The sequence below is a fragment of the Dromiciops gliroides genome, chromosome 4, assembly GCF_019393635.1.
Source record: "Dromiciops gliroides isolate mDroGli1 chromosome 4, mDroGli1.pri, whole genome shotgun sequence".
NCBI lineage: Eukaryota > Metazoa > Chordata > Mammalia > Microbiotheria > Microbiotheriidae > Dromiciops > Dromiciops gliroides.
The window spans coordinates 340,961,200-340,979,293 of NC_057864.1; the positions used below are offsets into that span (position 1 = coordinate 340,961,200).

An 18,094-nucleotide genomic window follows, 5' to 3' on the forward strand; every position below is an offset into this window, starting at 1 on the left:
TAACCCTGGGCAAACATCTCCTCCCTGAGGCAACTCAGTCCCTGTTCTCTGAAGGGCTAAAGGCCTTGAAATGCTTCCCCTCAAGTGACCCTCATTTCAACCTGGCCCTCTGCCACTCACCTAACAATATATCTAAGCTACCACTATAATCACTAATAATTAAAGAAATACAAATCAAAGCAACCTCGAGGTTCTACTTTCATGCCTATCAGACTGGCAGAGGTGACAAAAGAGAAAAATGACAGATGTGGGAGGAGCTGTGGGGAAAACAGGCACAATACCAATCACCCTCTTCCCTTTGATACTCCTCTCTAGGTTTTCATGACACTGCTCTCTCCTGGCTTTTTTCCAACCTACCCAACTCTTCCTTCTAAGTCTCCTTGGTTGGATTTTTATCCAGATTGTCTCACCAACAACCAAGGGTGTCCCCCAGGGGTCTGTCCTGGACCCTTTTCTCTTCTCCCTCTATATCATTTCATTAAGTAAACTAATAACCTCCCATGGATTCAGTGATCACTTCTATGCAGATTATTCTCATTTCTCCCATGACCCTATAACCTCTAGTCTCACATCTCCAACTTCTAATTGGACATCTTAAACTGGATGTTGCAGACATTTTAAATTCAACGTACCCAAAACTAAATCCCTTCTTTTCCTCCTTCCCCACCAAAAAAAAAAAAAATCTTCCTCTCTCCTAGATTTCCCTGTTGCCGATCTTCCCACCATCTTTCCAGTTACCCAGGCTCACAACCTATGTGTTATCCTTCTCACTCTCACGCTTCCCCCTCCCCCCATGACCAATCTGTTTCCAAGTCCTATTGATTCTACTTTTTTATCATAAAAGTATTTTTATTATTTTCCAGTTACATGTGAATATAGTTTTCAACATTTGCTTGTTTGTTTGTTTGTTTTTTGGTGGGACAATGAGGGTTAAGTGACTTGCCCAGGGTCACACAGCTAGTAAGTGTCAAGTGTCTGAGGCCAGATTTGAACTCAGATCCTCCTGAACCCAGGGCTGGTGCTCTATCCACTGTGCCACCTAGCTGCTCCCTCAATATTTGTTTTTATAAGATTTTGAGTTCCAAATTTTTCTCCCTCCCTCCCTTCCCTCCCCCCTCCCCGACAGAAAGCAATCTGATATAGGTTATATATGTATAATCACATTAAACATATTTCTGCATTAGTCATGTTGTAAAAGAAGATGTTGGTTCTACTTTTGCAACATCTCTTTTATATATCCCTTTGTGACCTCTGACTTTGACACATCTTCACCTCATCCCTAAAGTATTGCAATAGCTTACTAGCTGATCTCCCTGCCTCGAATCTCTACCCATTCCAGTCCATCCTCTATCCATCTCTCGAATTGTTCTTCCTAAAACACAGGTCTGATCATGTGACTCCCCATTACATTAAAGATTAAATATTTGAGTTCAAAGTGGCACAGTGGATAGAAGAGCAGACCTTGAGTCAGGAAGACATGAGTTCAAATCTAGCCTCAGACACTTAATAGCCATGTGATCCTGGGTGAGTCATTTAACCCTGTTTGCCTCAGTTTCCTCACCCATAAAATGAGTTGGAGAAGGAAATGGCAAACCATTCCAGTAGCTTTGCCAAGAAAACCCCAAATGGGGGTCACAAAGGGTCAGGCACTACTGAAACAACTCAACGACAACATGCTGTCTAAAATCTTCTGCTTAATAAGTTACTCTTTATAACCTGATCCCCTCCTAATTTTCCAGTCTTCTAACACATTCCTCTATGCTAAATATCACATCCAATGACACTGGCCTTGCTGTTTCTTCTATAGGAGATCTCCCCACTCACCACATGGACCACTCTCCCTCCTCATCCAAGGCTTCAAGTCCCAACTAAAATCTCACCTTCTGCAGGAAGCCTTTCCTGACTACTCCCCCACCCTGCCCTGCATGCTATATTTTATCAAAAGCTTTCTCAATATCTAATGATAAAAATCAGTCTTCTTATTTTTCTCTCACTGAGAAGATTTTTTTTATATGAATCATTTCCTTACTTAGAAAGTCATCCTTGCACTCTAGTTATAAATACTTCTTGGTCATACTGGTTAATTTTTCATGTACTGCTGTATTCTATTTTGGGACATTTTAATATCTTTGCATTAATATTCATTAATCATAGGGATCCATAATTTCCTCTCTTAGCCTTCTCATTATCAGGCTTAGTGATCAAAACTATCTTTGCATTGCCAAAGGAAATTGCTAGTCTACCCTCTTTCTCTCCAAGGTGAAACAGTCTCTACACTATATATAGCATAGGAGTCACTTGTTCTTTAAGAGTTGGGTGAAATTTGCATGTGAATCTGTCTGAATCTCTGGGTCTTTTTCTGCAGGATAGCACTATACCAATTTGTACTCAGATTTGTCCATTTATATTTTTTACTTCTTGCTTTGCTAATATTTATATTTTATATCTAAGCCATTATTAATGTCTTTTACATTCTTTTAGTTTACAGGTCAGAGCCATGTGTGGTAATTTCTGATAGTTTTCTTGATTTTTCTTTCTCCTTTTGTTTTTGTTTTTACAGGGCAATGGGAGTTAAGTGACTTGCCCAGAGTCACACAGCTAGTAAGTGTCAAGTGTCTGAGGCCAGATTTGAACTCAGGTGTTCCTGACTCCAGGGCCACTGCTTTATCTACCGTGCCACCTAGCTGCCCCTCCTTTTCATTTTAATCATTTGAACTAAACTCTTCTCTTTTTAAAAAGGTTTTAGAATTCTCATTTGAATTTGCTTATTTCAATTGGCTAAATTCTTCCCTAGCTTAATTATTTCTCTTTTCCTGTGGGTATATTGCTTTGTTCATTTTCTAGATTTTTTTTGAAGTATAGATTCAACTTTTTGATCTTGGGTCATGCTTTAAATTTGCCTCTAAGTACTCCTTTGGCTACATCCCATGGGATTTTGAAATGTCATGTCAGTTCTGTGATAACCTTTTATGTAATCATGCTATTGTTCTTATACTTTCTTGCTTTGCTAAGGAAATTTAATATTTATATTTCATATTATATATCTAAATTTTTATATTATCAATATTAAATAAAATTATTCTTTTTATGCATTATGTAGTTATTTGCTATTAACTTTATTGCATTCTGATCTATAAACATAATGTATACAATCTCTTCTTTTCTGTATCTACCTCTACTTCTTTGTGAGTCAGCATGTTATCAATGTTTCTGGATATCCTATTAGTTCTTTTTTTTTTTTTTGTGAGCCAATTAGGGTTAAGTGACTTGCCCAGGGTCACACAGCTAGTGAGTGTCAAGTGTCTGAGGCTAGATTGGAACTCAGGTTCTCCTGAACCCAGGGCCAGTACTCTATCCACTGTGCCACCTAGCTGCCCCTCCATTAGTCCTTTTTAAAAAACCTAAACTCTTGGCAGCAGCTAGGTGGCACAGTGAATAGAGCATCGGCCCTGGATTCAGGAGGACCCGAGTTCAAATCCAGACTCACACACTTGACACTCAGAAGCTGTGTGACCCTGGACAAGTCACTTAACCCCAATTGCCTCACCAAAAAAAAATTTTTTTTTAATGATAAAAAAAAAATCTAAACTCTTTTTTTCTCCCCATTAAGCTCTCTCTATATAGCAATTGCATACACTTTGTTTGTTTGGGGTTTTTTTGACAGTTTACAAAGAACCTTCTTTTATTGAAAAAATAAATTTCACTGGTAGCTTTTATTTTCATGCCTTCCACATTTCCCATTCTATCTCTCTTCACCCTCCCCATTGAACCCTCTTTTACTACTACTGACTTCCTAAATGGTCTTAGGCTTGAAAAATGTCTCACTTTGACTTTCTGTTGGCTCTGCCACTCCAAAATTTGATTTGGGGAGTTATTTTTAAATTGTTTGGAGAAGTATGTTGGGAGGGTTCAACTGGGTTGCTGCCTGTATTCCACCATCTTGGTTCCACCCCCATTTAGTTTAATACTCTGTTAAGCTCTGTATTTTCTTTCTTATTTGTCCTCTCTTTAGATTTGCCCTATTCTGATAGCGGGGTGCTGAAATCTCTCATTGTTATTGCTTTTTATTTTTGCCGTTCCTTCTTAAAACACCCTCAGCTTTTCTTTTATGAGTTTTACTGCAGAATTATTAGGTTCATCTCCATTTTAAATTGATTTTCTTTCTTTTGAAAAGAAACTTTTAGCATATCATAGTATCTTTGTCTTTTCTTGTTAAAATTTGACTTTTATATTTTCCATGTCATTCTTGGTTTTTTGTGATTTTGCAATAGCATGGTAAATTGTATAATACCCTTTCATAATAAATACAGAGCTCTCTAACTTAAATGGAAAACATATTGTCATATTCTATTTGATGCCATTCCATAACTCATACTTTTACTAAAGAATTCCATTTACATCTAGCACCATAATTTTAAGATTTTTCTTTTCTTCTGTCATTCCATTTCCTTGTCATAAATTGATTAACAATTCAACAAACTGTTGTTATTAATCATCTAAAACAAATTTAAAATAATGAAATAAAATTCCTGTCTTATACTAGTAACTAAGTATGTTTCTTTAATATAGACTTCTCCTTTATCAAGGATGTAAGTTTTCCTTTTCTCCTGGGGATTATTCTCTCATGTGCCTTTATACTGATCTTATTTTCATCTTTTTTTCTGTGTTTATATAAAATAGTCACATTTTCATTAGCATATATTTCTTAATTTGAGAAATATTAGTTTTTTTAATTTTTTATGTTTTACATTTGGAGGCTTGATTATTTAAAAACCACTTCACTGAAGTCTTTGAATAATCTCTACAAATGTCTTTATAATTTAATTTAGTTTAAATAAATTAAATCCCCCAATACAATTTAATTTTGTACATATTATATTTTTCTCATCAACCTACATTTTTCTTGAGAATTTCACAATTGATGTTCCTTGGTATGGTTATTTCTTTGGGTAACTTACATGATTTTTTTTCTCATCATTATCATGTTAAAATGTAACTATACTTGGGCAAGTCACTTAACCCCAATTGCCTCACAAAAAAAAAAAATTAACTATAAACCAGTTCAAATCCTGGCTCTTCCACTTTGTATTTATGTGATGTTGGTCAAATCCATTAATTTCTCTGAGTCAGTTTCCTTATCTGTAAAATGGAGAGGTAGCGGGGGCCAGGCAGGCATGGCATTGAACTGAATGACTTCTGAAGTTTTTTTTCTAGTCTTAGATATATGATCTTATTATCTTGACTGGAAGAACTGAATCTTGCCATTTTCTTTGTCAGGGCAGCTCAGTGACACAGTGGATAGAGTGCAGGGCCTGAAGTCAGGAAGACATCTTCCTAAATTCCAATCTGGCCTCAAACCCTCATGAGTTATGTGACCCTGAATAACCACTCCAGTATCTTTGCCAAGAAAATCCCAAATGGAGTCACAAAGAGTTGAACATGACTGAACGACACTTCTTTGTCAGAGTTATGTGGATCCTTTCTATTTACATTTAGTCATTAGTCTATTCATTCTTGGTTTTTTTGTTTGTTTTTGGTGAAGCAATTGGGGTTAAGTGACTTGCCCAGGGTCACACAGCTAGTAAGTGTTAAGTGTCTGAGGCCAGATTTGAACTCAGGTCCTCCTGACTCCAGGGCTGGTGCTCTATCCACTGAGCCACCTAGCTGCCCTCAGTCTGTTCATTCTTAAAAGCTGTACTGAGCAATTTCCTGGAACATAGTATTATATATATTTTTTTTAATTTTTTTTTTTGCTTTTCTAAATGAGAGTGGATATCAGTCATTCTTTTTTTTTTTTTTTTTTTTGGTGAGGCAATTGGGGTTAAGTGACTTGCCCAGGGTCACACAGCTAGTAAGTGTCAAGCTTCTGAGGCCAGATTTGAACTGAGGTCCTCCTGACTCCAGGGCCGGTGCTCCATCCACTGTGCTACCTAGCTGCCCCGATATCAGTCATTCTTAAGTCCTAACCTGTTGAGTTTTATCACTTGAATCTGAGTATTTTGCAGTTCTTTTAATAATTTGATCATTTGATGAACTTGTTTTCCATCTGTTCTGTGGAGCTCCCAGTTCTGTTTTATACAATGATAAACTTACTGTTAGCTATCTCATTGATTTTGAGGTCTTTCAGGTATGTTCTCCAGCCTAAATATTATTTCCCTCCAATCTCTTAGAAGTATCCTTTAACCTGAGTTTCAATTCTTACCCCTCTATAGCTACCTGCAAAAATTCCAATTTGAGAGACCCTGAGAAGCCAACATGCTTCAGAATGACTTCCTAGCCAGTCTAAAATCCCCAGCACTGACTCTGAGTTGGACAATAGCAGTAGTAGAGTTGTCTTCAGAAAATCATATTTAAAATAAATACGTTACTTCATAGAAACCACCTCTCTTCTTGGCACACTAGCCAATTTTTTTATCAGATAATAACAATTGAGAGCTTGGACCCTGAAGGGGTCAGCCACAAAACAGATTGGTTTCAATGACAGGCCAAGTGCACATAGCCTTGGGTGGTAAAAGGCAAGCATGAGGATATCTGACCACAGAACATGTTCTAACTATAAAGTGACAAAACATGAGGAAGGCAATGGATATAGGGAGGTGAGGATGAAAAAAATCAACTGTTTGTCTAGAATGGATCTAGTTTCCAGATCTAATGAAGTGATGAGGAGATGATCATTTCAATGATATACACAATGATTTCTTCTTCTTGAGTCATTTCAATCATGCCTGACTCTGCAATCCCACTTGAGGTCTTCTTGGCAAAGATACTGAAGTGGTTTGCCATTTCCTTCTCCAGTTCATTTTACAGGTGAGGAAACTGAGGCAAACAGGGTCAAGTGACTTACCCAGGGAAACATGGCTAATAAGTATCTGAAGCTATATTTGAACTCAGGTCCTCTTCGCTCCAGGCCTGGCATTCTATCCATTGCGTGAGCTGCCCCACACAATGATTACAATAATATAACTGTTAAGAATGCTAGGGCAAGGGGGCGGCTAGGTGGCGCAGTGGATAAAGCACCGGCCCTGGATTCAGGAGTACCTGAGTTCAAATCTGGCCTCAGACACTTGACACTTACTAGCTGTGTGACTCTGGGCAAGTCACTTAACCCCCATTGCCCCGCAAAAAAAAAAAAAAAGAAAAAAGAATGCTAGGGCAATCAATTGGGGAATGGCTGGACAAGTTGTGGTATATGAATACAATGGAATACTATTGTGCTATAAGAAACGATGAGCAGGAGGAGTTCAGAGAAACCTGGAGGGTCTTGCGTGAGCTGATGATGAGTGAAATGAGCAGAACTAGAAGAACATTGTACACAGTAACATCAACATTGAGTGTTGATCTACTGTGATGGACTATATTCTTCTCACCAATGCAATGGCACAGAAGAGTTCCAGGGAACTCGTGATGGAAGAGGATCTCCAAATCCAGGAAAAAAAAAAAAAAAAAGAACTGCGGAGTATAGATGCTAAATGAACCATACTATTTCTTTTGTTTTTGATGCTGTTGTTTTTTTTCTATTTTGAGGTTTTCCATCATTGCTCTGATTTTTTTCTCTTATAACATGACTAATGCAGAAATAGGATTAATGTTATTATGTGTGTATACACACACACACACACACACACACACACACACATATATATATATATATATATATATATATATATATATATATATATATATAAATAACCTATATCAGATTACCTGCTGTCTAGGGGAGGGGGGAGGGAGGGGAGGGAGGGAGAAAAATTTGAAATTGTAAAGCTTGTATAAACAAAGGTTGAGAACTATCTTTACATGTAACGGAAAAAAAAATTTTATTAATTAAAAATTTTTAATTTAATTTAATTTAAAAAAATAAAATAAAATAAAAGAATGCTAGGGCAGCTAGGTGGTGCAGTGGATAAAGCACCAGCCCTGGATTCAGGAGGACCCGAGTTCAAATCTGGCCTCAGACACTTGACACTTACTAGCTATGTGACCCTGGGCAAGTCACTTAACCCTCATTGCCCAGCCAAAAAAAAAAAAAAAGGAATGCTAAAAGGAACCCAAACTCAAGCGATTATAATAACCAAATGTGACTCAAGAGAATAGATAACGAAAGCTACCTCTGCCTCCTCTCAACAGCATGGTGAGGGACTATAGGGACAGCATGCTGCATATGCTTTCAGAGATAGTCATTGTCTCATTGTGGCTCATCTATTTTTGTCACAGGGGAATATTTAATTCTAGGGGACAGAGGATGCTGCCTACATCTGAAAATTATTATGATATAAAAACAAGACACCAATAAAAGTTTTTAAAAAGGAAAAGACACAATCGTTTCCAGGAGTAAAACAGCAGAATCATTTAAAAACAGTTGTTTTGGTTTTTTTAAAACCAGTTATCTCACTGACTACTCTTGTTAAATTCTAGATAAGCATTATCAATGAAAGTTGTCAATTGATACCTGTGGCATGAAGATCCACACACTTGTGAGGTAAACACAGAAAGGGGCGATCACACTTCCCACGCGGCACATCATGCTACCGCTTCCTACGGCAAGGGACCTAAAAATTTTAAGAAATGTTAAGCAACAGCATAGAAAGTAAGTAGCTGATACAAGACAGGAAATAGAATATTTATGGCTTTTGTCCTGGGAAGAATATTTTAACATTGCTGCAGTTTCATAGATGGAAGGAGTACATTGATATATGGACTTCCCTCAACTGATACCATTCATGGCCCCCTTGATACCTCCAAAAGAGGTTATTTAGGAGTTGCTATAGTCAGAAATATTTATCACCTGGTGGTCAACTTTCTGGCAATGAGCCATTCAGAACTCAGCTATCCTGGGCCACAGCCTGTAGACCCATAAACCTTCCATGCTTGAAGAACCTCTGGTTTGGTAGGTGGTCACCAGAACTCACATGCCATTGGTGTAGCCACATTGAACCCAGAGAGTCCTCCATAGCTTGGAAAGACACTGGAGGAGGACTTCAGTGGAGGATACAAGGATACATAATAGAAATATTAGATTAATTCAATCCAGAAGGAATTTTAAGATTTTTTTAAGAATATAGATATGGGGGCAGCTAGGTGGCACAGTAGATAAAGCACCAGTTCTGGATTCAGGAGGACCTGAATTCAAATTCGACCTCAGACACTTGACACTTACTAGCTATGTGACCCTGGCAAATCACAAGTCATTTAACCCTCACTGCCCCGCAAAAAATTTAAAAAAAAAAAAAAAAAAATATATATATATATATATATATATATATATATATATAGAGAGAGAGAGAGAGAGAGAGAGAGAGAGAGAGAGAGATGGATGAAAAAGCCAATGCATGAGGTTCTACAACCACGGGAGTCAGGGGTAGCATTGTGCCTCAATTTCCATAAGTGATGGGTACCTGAAAAGTTGTACATAGATCTGATTTTTCTTTCAAGTCAAATAGTATTTTAAATGTGTAACCACTATCTAAATGAAACATTCATCATTTTTGTAAAGCAAAAAAAGCTTCTTTTAAAGTGAATTGTCAGGCAGCTAGGTGGCGCAGTGGTTAAAGTGCCGGCCCTGGATTCAGGAGTACCTGAGTTCAAATCCGGCCTCAGACACTTGACACTTACTAGTTGTCTGACCCTGGGCAAGTCATTTAACCCCAATTGCCTCACACACACACAAAAAAAATAATAATAATAAAATGAATTGTCACTCCTTAATAGTATTGTTTCACCAGTTCAAATGTTCACCTGTTGACTTTTTTTGAAGTGGGATACACTTCTAGTTGAAAAGAGACCACCTTTTTTTCTCTAAAATTCATACTAGCCTCTATTTTCTAGATACTTCATAAATGCTGGTTGAAGGTGGTGGACATGGTGCTTTGAAGTTTGCAAGGCACTTCACAAAATTTAACTCATTTAAACCTCATAACAACTCTGTGAGGAAGGTACTCTCATTATCCCATTTTATAGATGAGAAAACTGAGGCTTGGAGAGATAGATGAAGTGACTTGGCCATGGTCACATAACTAGTCAGTGTCAGTGCAGGAATCAAACCCAGCTCTTTTCTCTGATTCTAATACACCATCTACTAGGACCATACAGCACAAATATGAGTACACACAGCGACATCAGTGGTTTGGAGTATCCCCTTTTTTCTTCATCCAATGGAGATTGTTCGAATTCTTCCCTGCCCTGAATTATAGAAATGCCCCATGAAAAGAACTTTTGGAATCTCTAAGAATCTGCTTGTGGTCCCAGAATTAGGTCTTGTCCCATTGTGAATGAGTTTCCTTATACTTGATAACTGGGCACATTACTAAAAACCCACCCCCCTTTCCTGTCCATAGTCATCTGGGTTCACAAATGAGACTTAAGAGCCTCAGCGCACAAGGAGTGATAGCATTATTGGTATCTGCTTTTATCTAGAGTAAGAGACAGCCAACAATACTCCTTGAGCCACCACCCATTTTTGTACAGTCCATGAACTAAGGAAGGTTTCTACATTTAGGGTCATAGTTTGTCAAATATTAAGAGAATGGCAGTGACATGTATCATGAGAAAATAGACCCCTTGTGGTATAAAAAAATATAGGCATTCACAGGATATCGGGATTTAAATCTAGAAGACGCCCAAGACAATTGAGGTTTAAAATTTCTTTAGGACTATGCACACCTTCAAAAAGTGATTTTTTTAAAAAAATAAATGTTTCTGATGAGAAGGATGCTATCAAAAGGACATGAAAAATGCAATCCATCTACAGAGAAAGAACTGATGGTATCTGAATACAGATAGAAGTATATATTTTTTGTTAGTTCTTCTTTATAAAGGTTCTTTTTTTCCATTTTCTTTCACAACCTGACAAATGTGGAAATGTTTTGCATGACTGCACATGTATAACTTATATTAAATTGCTTGAGTTCTTCAGGGGGTGGGGAGGGAGGAAGGAAGAGAATTTGGAATACACAGTTTTAAAAATCAGTGTGTAAATTTCTTTATGTAACTTGGGAAAAGTTCTAAATAAATAAAATAAATGTTTCAAAATAATTTTTAAAAGTTTTTCAGTGCCAATGAACCATAATTAGCACTTAGCACATGGTGTGGTACACAGTGGGTGCTTAATAAATGTTGGCTGCTTAGCAAAGTAACTGACATACAGTAGGTACTTAAAAAAATGTTTATTGGTTAATCAATAGCCACAGCCTAGGAGTCATAATACACTAGAATTTCTTTTATCTGAGGCTCTCTTTCTATAGAGAGAGTACCTGGGACTTCTATTTCTTGAGTAGCCAGTTAAACAAATGATGTCTAATTGCGACCTCCACTAAAGTCTTGGAGGGGAAGGAAATTTGGGGTCTCAGCAACTATACTGGTAGAACACAAACTCCGGTATGCCCTAATAAGTGACTTACCAACTAAAAGGATTGTGCAACTGGATGGCCACCAACAAGCCAAGTGAAATTCAAAAAGGTTCATCACCAGGTTGGTTGGGATGGGTAGACAACAAATTTTTAGCCATAAAAAAAATCACAAAGCTCACCTTCTAAGGCACAGAGGAGAGTCACTATCTGCATCAGGGAAGGGAGTACCCACAAAGAAGTCATATATCCTCGAAGTAACAAAGGATGTACATTCCAAAGTAACAGGAAAACAGGAAGATAAATCTCCAACTCTCACCTTATGAATGTTGGATATAGCTCTGCCGTGTACAGGTAAATGAGGCCAAATGCAACACCAATAGCAAATTTTCCTGCCATATTTGCCAAAACATTCAAAACGCTGCAGTGCTGTGGAAAGAATGTAAATCTGTCATTGTAAGGAGTCTGCAATGGATTTTGACTCATTAACTTCTCTGAAGCTCATAATAACCCTGAAAGATGAGTACTTAAGGTAGCAGGCCCCCATTCCACAGATGAAAAAAATTGACAGAGAACCCAATTCACCTTACAGTTAACAAGTGTTAGAGCTGGGATTCTAACCCAAGGGTCCACCACACTTGTCTCTATCTCAAGCTGCCTCTCTCTTCTCTTGTCCCTTCTTTTTCGCACCATGACCACCCCACTGGTGCCTAGAGGCAGTGAGGTGGTAAAATGGATAGAATGCCATATCAGAAGTGAGAAAGACTTCACTTCAAAACCTGCCTTAGAAACCTACTGTCTGTGTGACCTTGGACAAGTCACTTAACATCTGTGTGCTTCAATTTTCTTTTTAAAATGAGGCGAAAAATAGCTCCTACTTCACAGGGTTATTTTGTGAATCAAATGAGACAATACTTGTAAAGCACTTAGCACAGTGCCTGGCACATAGTAGGCCCTTTATAAATACTTCTTCCTTCTCGCCCCAGTGCAAAACTGCATCATCGCCTTTCTTCTGGACTATTTTTAAGCTTCCTACCTAATTTCCTTTTCTTCCCTCTCTCCAAAACCTCCTTTGCACCACTGCCAACTAATTTTCCTAATGGACAGCTCTGACTGCATCCTTCCCCTGCTCAAAAAATCTTCAGTGGCTCCCTATTGACTTAAGGATAAAATATTAACTCTGATGGGCATGTAAGGCTCAAAACAGCCCCAAGATAAGTTTCCAGCTTTATTCCCATTCTTCAAACTAGACCTGATCTCATTCTGCATGCTCACACCTGGTAGAAGAACATTTCATTAGTGCGGCAAATCCCCTCTGACCCAGAATGTTCTCCTTCCTCATTCCTTTGGCTCACCTACCAGTCATCTTTTTTTAAGGCCCTCATTTAAGGTACATCAGGAAAGGTCAGTGCAAAAGTATGGATCCTGGACTATTGGGTATGAGGAACAAAGGTCAGTTTGGCTAGATCATAGGGTCAAGGAGGGTAAGGAATACACAGTAAGGTGAGAAAGATTGAGCCCAGGTTGTGATGGACTTTTATTGTTTTGCAGGGCAATGAGAGTTAAGTGACTTGCCCAAGGTCACACAGCTATTAAGTGTCAAATGTCTGAGACTGGATTTGAACTCAGGTCCTCCTGAATCCGGGGCCGGTGCTTTATCCACTGTGCAATCGCTGCCCCTATGATGGACTGTAAAAGCTAAACAGAAGAGTTCATAGATCATCATGGAGGTACTGCAGTTGACTGAGTATACAAATAACAGGGTCAGATTTGGGCTAATGGACAATCTGGCAGCTGTGTAGAACTTTCTAGGTTTGGACAATTTCATTGAAGACTTGGGATAATTCTCATTTAAAGGAGAAATACAATCAGAGAACATATATTCTTTCAGTCTCAAAGGGCAAAGCTATCAGTAGCTCCTTATTGACTCTGGAATAAAACATTCACTCCTTAGGGCATTTAAGGCCCTCCTCTCTAGCTCCCCATCTCCCTTCCTAGCCTCTTTCACACTATTCCCTTTTATGTGCTCTATATTCCAGCCAAACTGGACTAATACCTATTCTTGTAGGGGATATTTTATTTCTCACCTCTGCCATAACTCACAGCTGCAACAAACACAAATCCTCCAAATTCACCTTTCTGAGGCCTTATTTTGCTTTAAGGCTCAGTTCAAGAGCCACTTCCTACTTTGGGAAGCCTTTCCTATATTCCCAGAATTATTATTTCTCTCTTTCCCTAAACAGATTATCTTTTATTTACTTAACTAATATATGTGTTCTATCTATCAGAGTGGAAGCTCCCTGTTGGCAGGAATTGTTTCAATTTTATTTTTGTATCTCTAGTGCCTAGCACAGTGCCTAGCACTTCATAAATATTTTTAATGGAATGAACTAGCAGTTATACTTAAATTTCAAGTAATTTGGCTTTCAAAACATCGCAGAATCATTTAGAACCATAAGATCATGCTGTGTTATATTTTTCTAATGGCTAATGGTTGCTGACACTATTTTTTTTCCAGGGAAATGAGGGTTAAGTGACTTGCCCAGGGTCACAACAGCTGGTGTCAGGTGTCTGAGACTGGATTTGAACTCAGGTCCTCCTGACTCCAGGGCCAGTGCTTTATCTACTGCGCCACCTAGCTGCCCCTGCTGACACTATTTCTTGATGAGCACAGCAGCTATCACTAAAACATTTCCAATCCCTTTACAATATCTATGTTGAATAAAGGAAGAAAGTTCATGCTTATAAACCTACTTACTTTCCTTTACCTCTATATATGCAACAGAATTTATATAGTTTATAGTTTTTATATTTACGTAGTTCTTATGCTTATATAGTTTATAGGTATTTATATAGTGTCTACTATGTGTCAGCCACTATGCTAAGTGCTTTACAAATATAATTTCATTTTATCTTCACAACAACCCTGAGAGGGAGGTGTTGTTATTATCCCTATGTTATAGATGAGGAAATTAAGGCAAATGGAGGTTAAATGACTTGCCCAGGGTCACATAGTTACTAAGTGTCTGAGTCTCGATTTGAATCCTAGTCTTCCTAATTCTAGGCCTAGAACTTTATGTCATAGAATAGGCTCATTTCTTAGAAAATAAGACTAAAGTCAGTGTTACTTTAAGTGTGAGAGATGAGTTTCCCTGAGTGAGTCATGAAATTTTGGATGTTCTGCTATTTCATATAAAAGAAAATTTGTAAATCATTTAATATGGATTTTATTTAGCCAGCATGCATGGTCTAAGTACTGTGTTTAAAAAAAAACCACACACACACCTAATATATGTATGTATTCACCTTGAAATACACCAGACTTTGAAATGACAAACTCTGCTCTCACAGAAAAGAGAATTGTGCCTGTGACAGTCACCCAATTCTCCTGTAGTGCCAACTTAAACAAACATTCAGCGTATCTCGATTCCTTCTGACAAAGAATATTAAGCCTTAAGCCAAGAAAAGTTGGAGAACCATTGATTTAGGGTAACGAACAACTCACCTGAGGGATCAGCATGATCATAGCACAGATGAGGGCACTAGCAATAAGAAATGGTGTCAGAGTGTTTCGTCTGCCAACTCTGTCCATTCCAATGCAAGCAAAAGCATAAGCAGGAAGTTCCACGGCACCTGTTAATGGAAAATGTAGCAAACTGTAGGCTAACATGAAGGCATCTCAGTAGCGCTAGGCACTGCTAGATGGCAGTGGACAGAGCACCAGCTCTGGAGTCAGGAAGACCCGAGTTCAAATCCAGCCTCAGACACTTACTAGCTATGTGACCCTGGGCAAGTCACCTAACCCTGTTTTCCTCAGTTTCCTCATCTGTAAAATGAACTGGAGAAGGAAGTGGCAAACCACTCCAGTATCTTTGCCAAGAAAACTCTAAAAGGGGGTCACAAAAAGTTGGGTAAAAGTTCAACAACTGAACAACAACAAGGGCAAGATGATAGGCCTCTATTTGTTGAAAGAGGAAAGAAGCTGGGGTTCCCACCCCTGTAGAGGCAAGGTGATATAGTGGGAAGAATTCTAAGTTTGGTGTCAAAGAACCAGGATTCAAATCTTACTACATGTCACTATCTGTCTAACCTTACTACATTCTCTAACCTTGGAATTGTCCATCTCTCTGGACCTCACTTTCCCTATTTATAAAGTGAGTGTTTGAGCCTAGATGAGCCCAGCTGTAACTCCTATGACGAACATAAAATGAGAAACTATTCTGAATCTATTTTTATCTGGATTCACTTTTATTTAGGCCACTGGCTACAAGCCTATGGTTTTTCTGACCCTTCTGCAAACATTGATTCTGAAACAGCATTCATATCCTTAGAAAAGACATTCTCTAAATTTACAGATGTTCTGCCTGTAATTTAACAAAGGTATAAATAAGGATAGCATTCTCGTGGGAAAATAAATTCTGGCTACAAAACAAACCCTTCAATTCTGGGATCCCGAATGAATCTTTTCAGGGATTCCTCCCTTCACCCTCATACCTCCTACTCAATATCAGAGAAGGAAGGAGGGAAGGAGGGAAGGAGGGACGGAGGGACGGAGGGACGGAGGGACGGAGGGAAGGACAGGAAAGGAGAGGGAGAGAGAGAGAAGGAACGAAAGAACAAACAAACAGTTCTTCACTGGCATCACCACAGGAAGTGGGCCCAATGTAGTTTGGGTGGGAGTAGCTTATAAATGTTTCTATAACAATTTTGGTGGTACAGTGGCTAGAATGCCAGCCTGGAGTCAGGAAGACTCATCTTCCTGAGTTCAAATCTAGCCTCAGACACTTACTAGCCATATGACCCTGTGCAAGTCACTGAGACCTGTTTACCTCAATTTCCTCATCTGTAAAGTAATCTGGCAAACTAGTGTCTTTGCTAAGAAAACCCTAAATGGGGTCATGAAAAGTCAGACACAATTGAACAACAACAATAACAATAACAATTTTTATAGCATCATGGAATCATAAACTAGGAGCTCCCATTTTACAAAGAAGAAAACTAATTCAGAGATTAAGTAACTCATCCAAGGCCACACACTTAGGAAATGAGGACTTGAATTCAGCCTAATTCCTAGCCTAGGTCTCTTTGCCTCCCTGATACTATATCAAAGAAAGAAAAGTTTAACCAAAGGGATTGAACCTATTAAATACAAGAAGAATTTCTGGACAACAAAGATAGCCAAACACCAGAACACTTTACTAAGGGTGGTTGTTGAGATTCTCTCTTCAACAGTCTTCCAAGGGAAGACTGTTTAATAAAAATAGCTAGGGGGCAGCTAGATGGCACAGTGGATAAAGCACTGGCCCTGGATTCAGGAGGACTTGAGTTCAAATCTGGCCTCAGACCCTTGACACTTTCTAGCTGTGTGACCCTGGGCAAGTCACTTAACCCTCATTGCTCCACCAAAAAATAAAAATAAAAAATAAAATAAAATAAAATAAAACTAGCTAGCATTTATATAGCACTTACAGGTTTGCAAAGTACTTTACAAATATCTTATTTTATCTTCACAACAACCCTGGGAGCTAGTTTCTATTATAATCCTCATTTTACAGAGGTCAAATGCCATAGTGATTAATAATTATTGAATGATATTAAACAAATCAATAATATTATTTTTATCACTCTAAATAATTTGCTCTGAAAAAAAAAATCACCTTAGTGGCAAAAGTTTAATATTCTGGGGGTCCTAAACAAACATGAAGAACTATCCTTTACTTTTTGTTAAAAGTGATGATTTGTTAGTTAGGGAGGAGACAAAGACAATCATTTATTAAGTACCTACTCTGTGTACCAGGCACTGTGTTAGGTGCTTTACTAATATTATCTCATGTTATCCTCACAACAACCCTTCAAGGTAGGTGTCATTATGATTCTCATTTTTCATTTGAGGAAACTGAGGCAGACAGAGCTTAAGAGACTTGCCCAGGATCACACAGCTAGAAGTGTCCAAGGCCAGGTCTGAACTCAGTTCTTCCTGATTCCAAGTCCAGCACTGTATTTGTTGTGTCACCTAGATGCCCCAAGTGCCATGGGGAAGAATATGCTCAGAAACAAATGTGACATAAGAATGAAATCCATCAAGAAAAACAAGAAAATATTTAGAGAGCAGAAAAATAAATAGATCTTCTGAAGAGAAAGATCCTCCTTCTTTCCCAGGTACAACTGTCATGCATGGATCCCTTGGGGAGCACATGTGCTATTAATCTCAGAGGCTCTCCTAGCTATAAAACACTGTGGTGAGGCACTGATAATCATTCTGGTATCATGTGAAGCTGGGAGGAAGAAGACATGAAAGTGCTAAATGTTAAATAGCTTAAGGGAAATGAGCACTACACCTAGGTGATCTTGATTGGTTAGGGTGTAGAGGCATTGTCTGCATGTATGTGTCAGTTTTGTCTTTCCATTGATGACTATGTCATCAATAATGTCCGCCTCTTTGGTAGTAACCTCCAACTTCTGTGAAGTGAGAATTGATCATTTTACTCTGAGAAATGGGAACATATCACAACACATCCTGAGATTAGAGACATCCCAATGTGTCAAAAGATCAGGCCTGGGAATCACAACCCTATCTGAACAGTTTCAGGAAATGAATACCTCATTTTTTTTTTTTTTTAGTGAGGCAATTGGGGTTAAGTGACTTGCCCAGGGTCACACAGCTAGTAAGTGTTAAGTGTCTGAGGCCGGATTTGAACTCAGGTACTCCTGACTCCAGGGCCAGTGCTCTATCCACTGCGCCACCTAGCCGC

The 18,094-nt window shown here is 38.4% G+C and overlaps 1 protein-coding gene across 1 annotated transcript in view; it reads right to left on the reverse strand.

Annotated features, from left to right (window-relative positions):
• The window catches only part of SLC22A16 (solute carrier family 22 member 16), a 62,963-nt gene that overhangs the window by 6,303 nt on the left and 38,566 nt on the right, over positions 1-18,094 (reverse strand). Inside the window, exons 5-7 of the mRNA XM_044005403.1 lie at positions 14,848-14,975; positions 11,662-11,771; positions 8,450-8,549 (exon numbers count right to left, since the gene is read on the reverse strand). Of these exons, the coding sequence (XP_043861338.1) occupies positions 8,450-8,549; positions 11,662-11,771; positions 14,848-14,975 (338 nt within the window). The remainder of the gene's footprint in view (positions 1-8,449; positions 8,550-11,661; positions 11,772-14,847; positions 14,976-18,094) is intronic.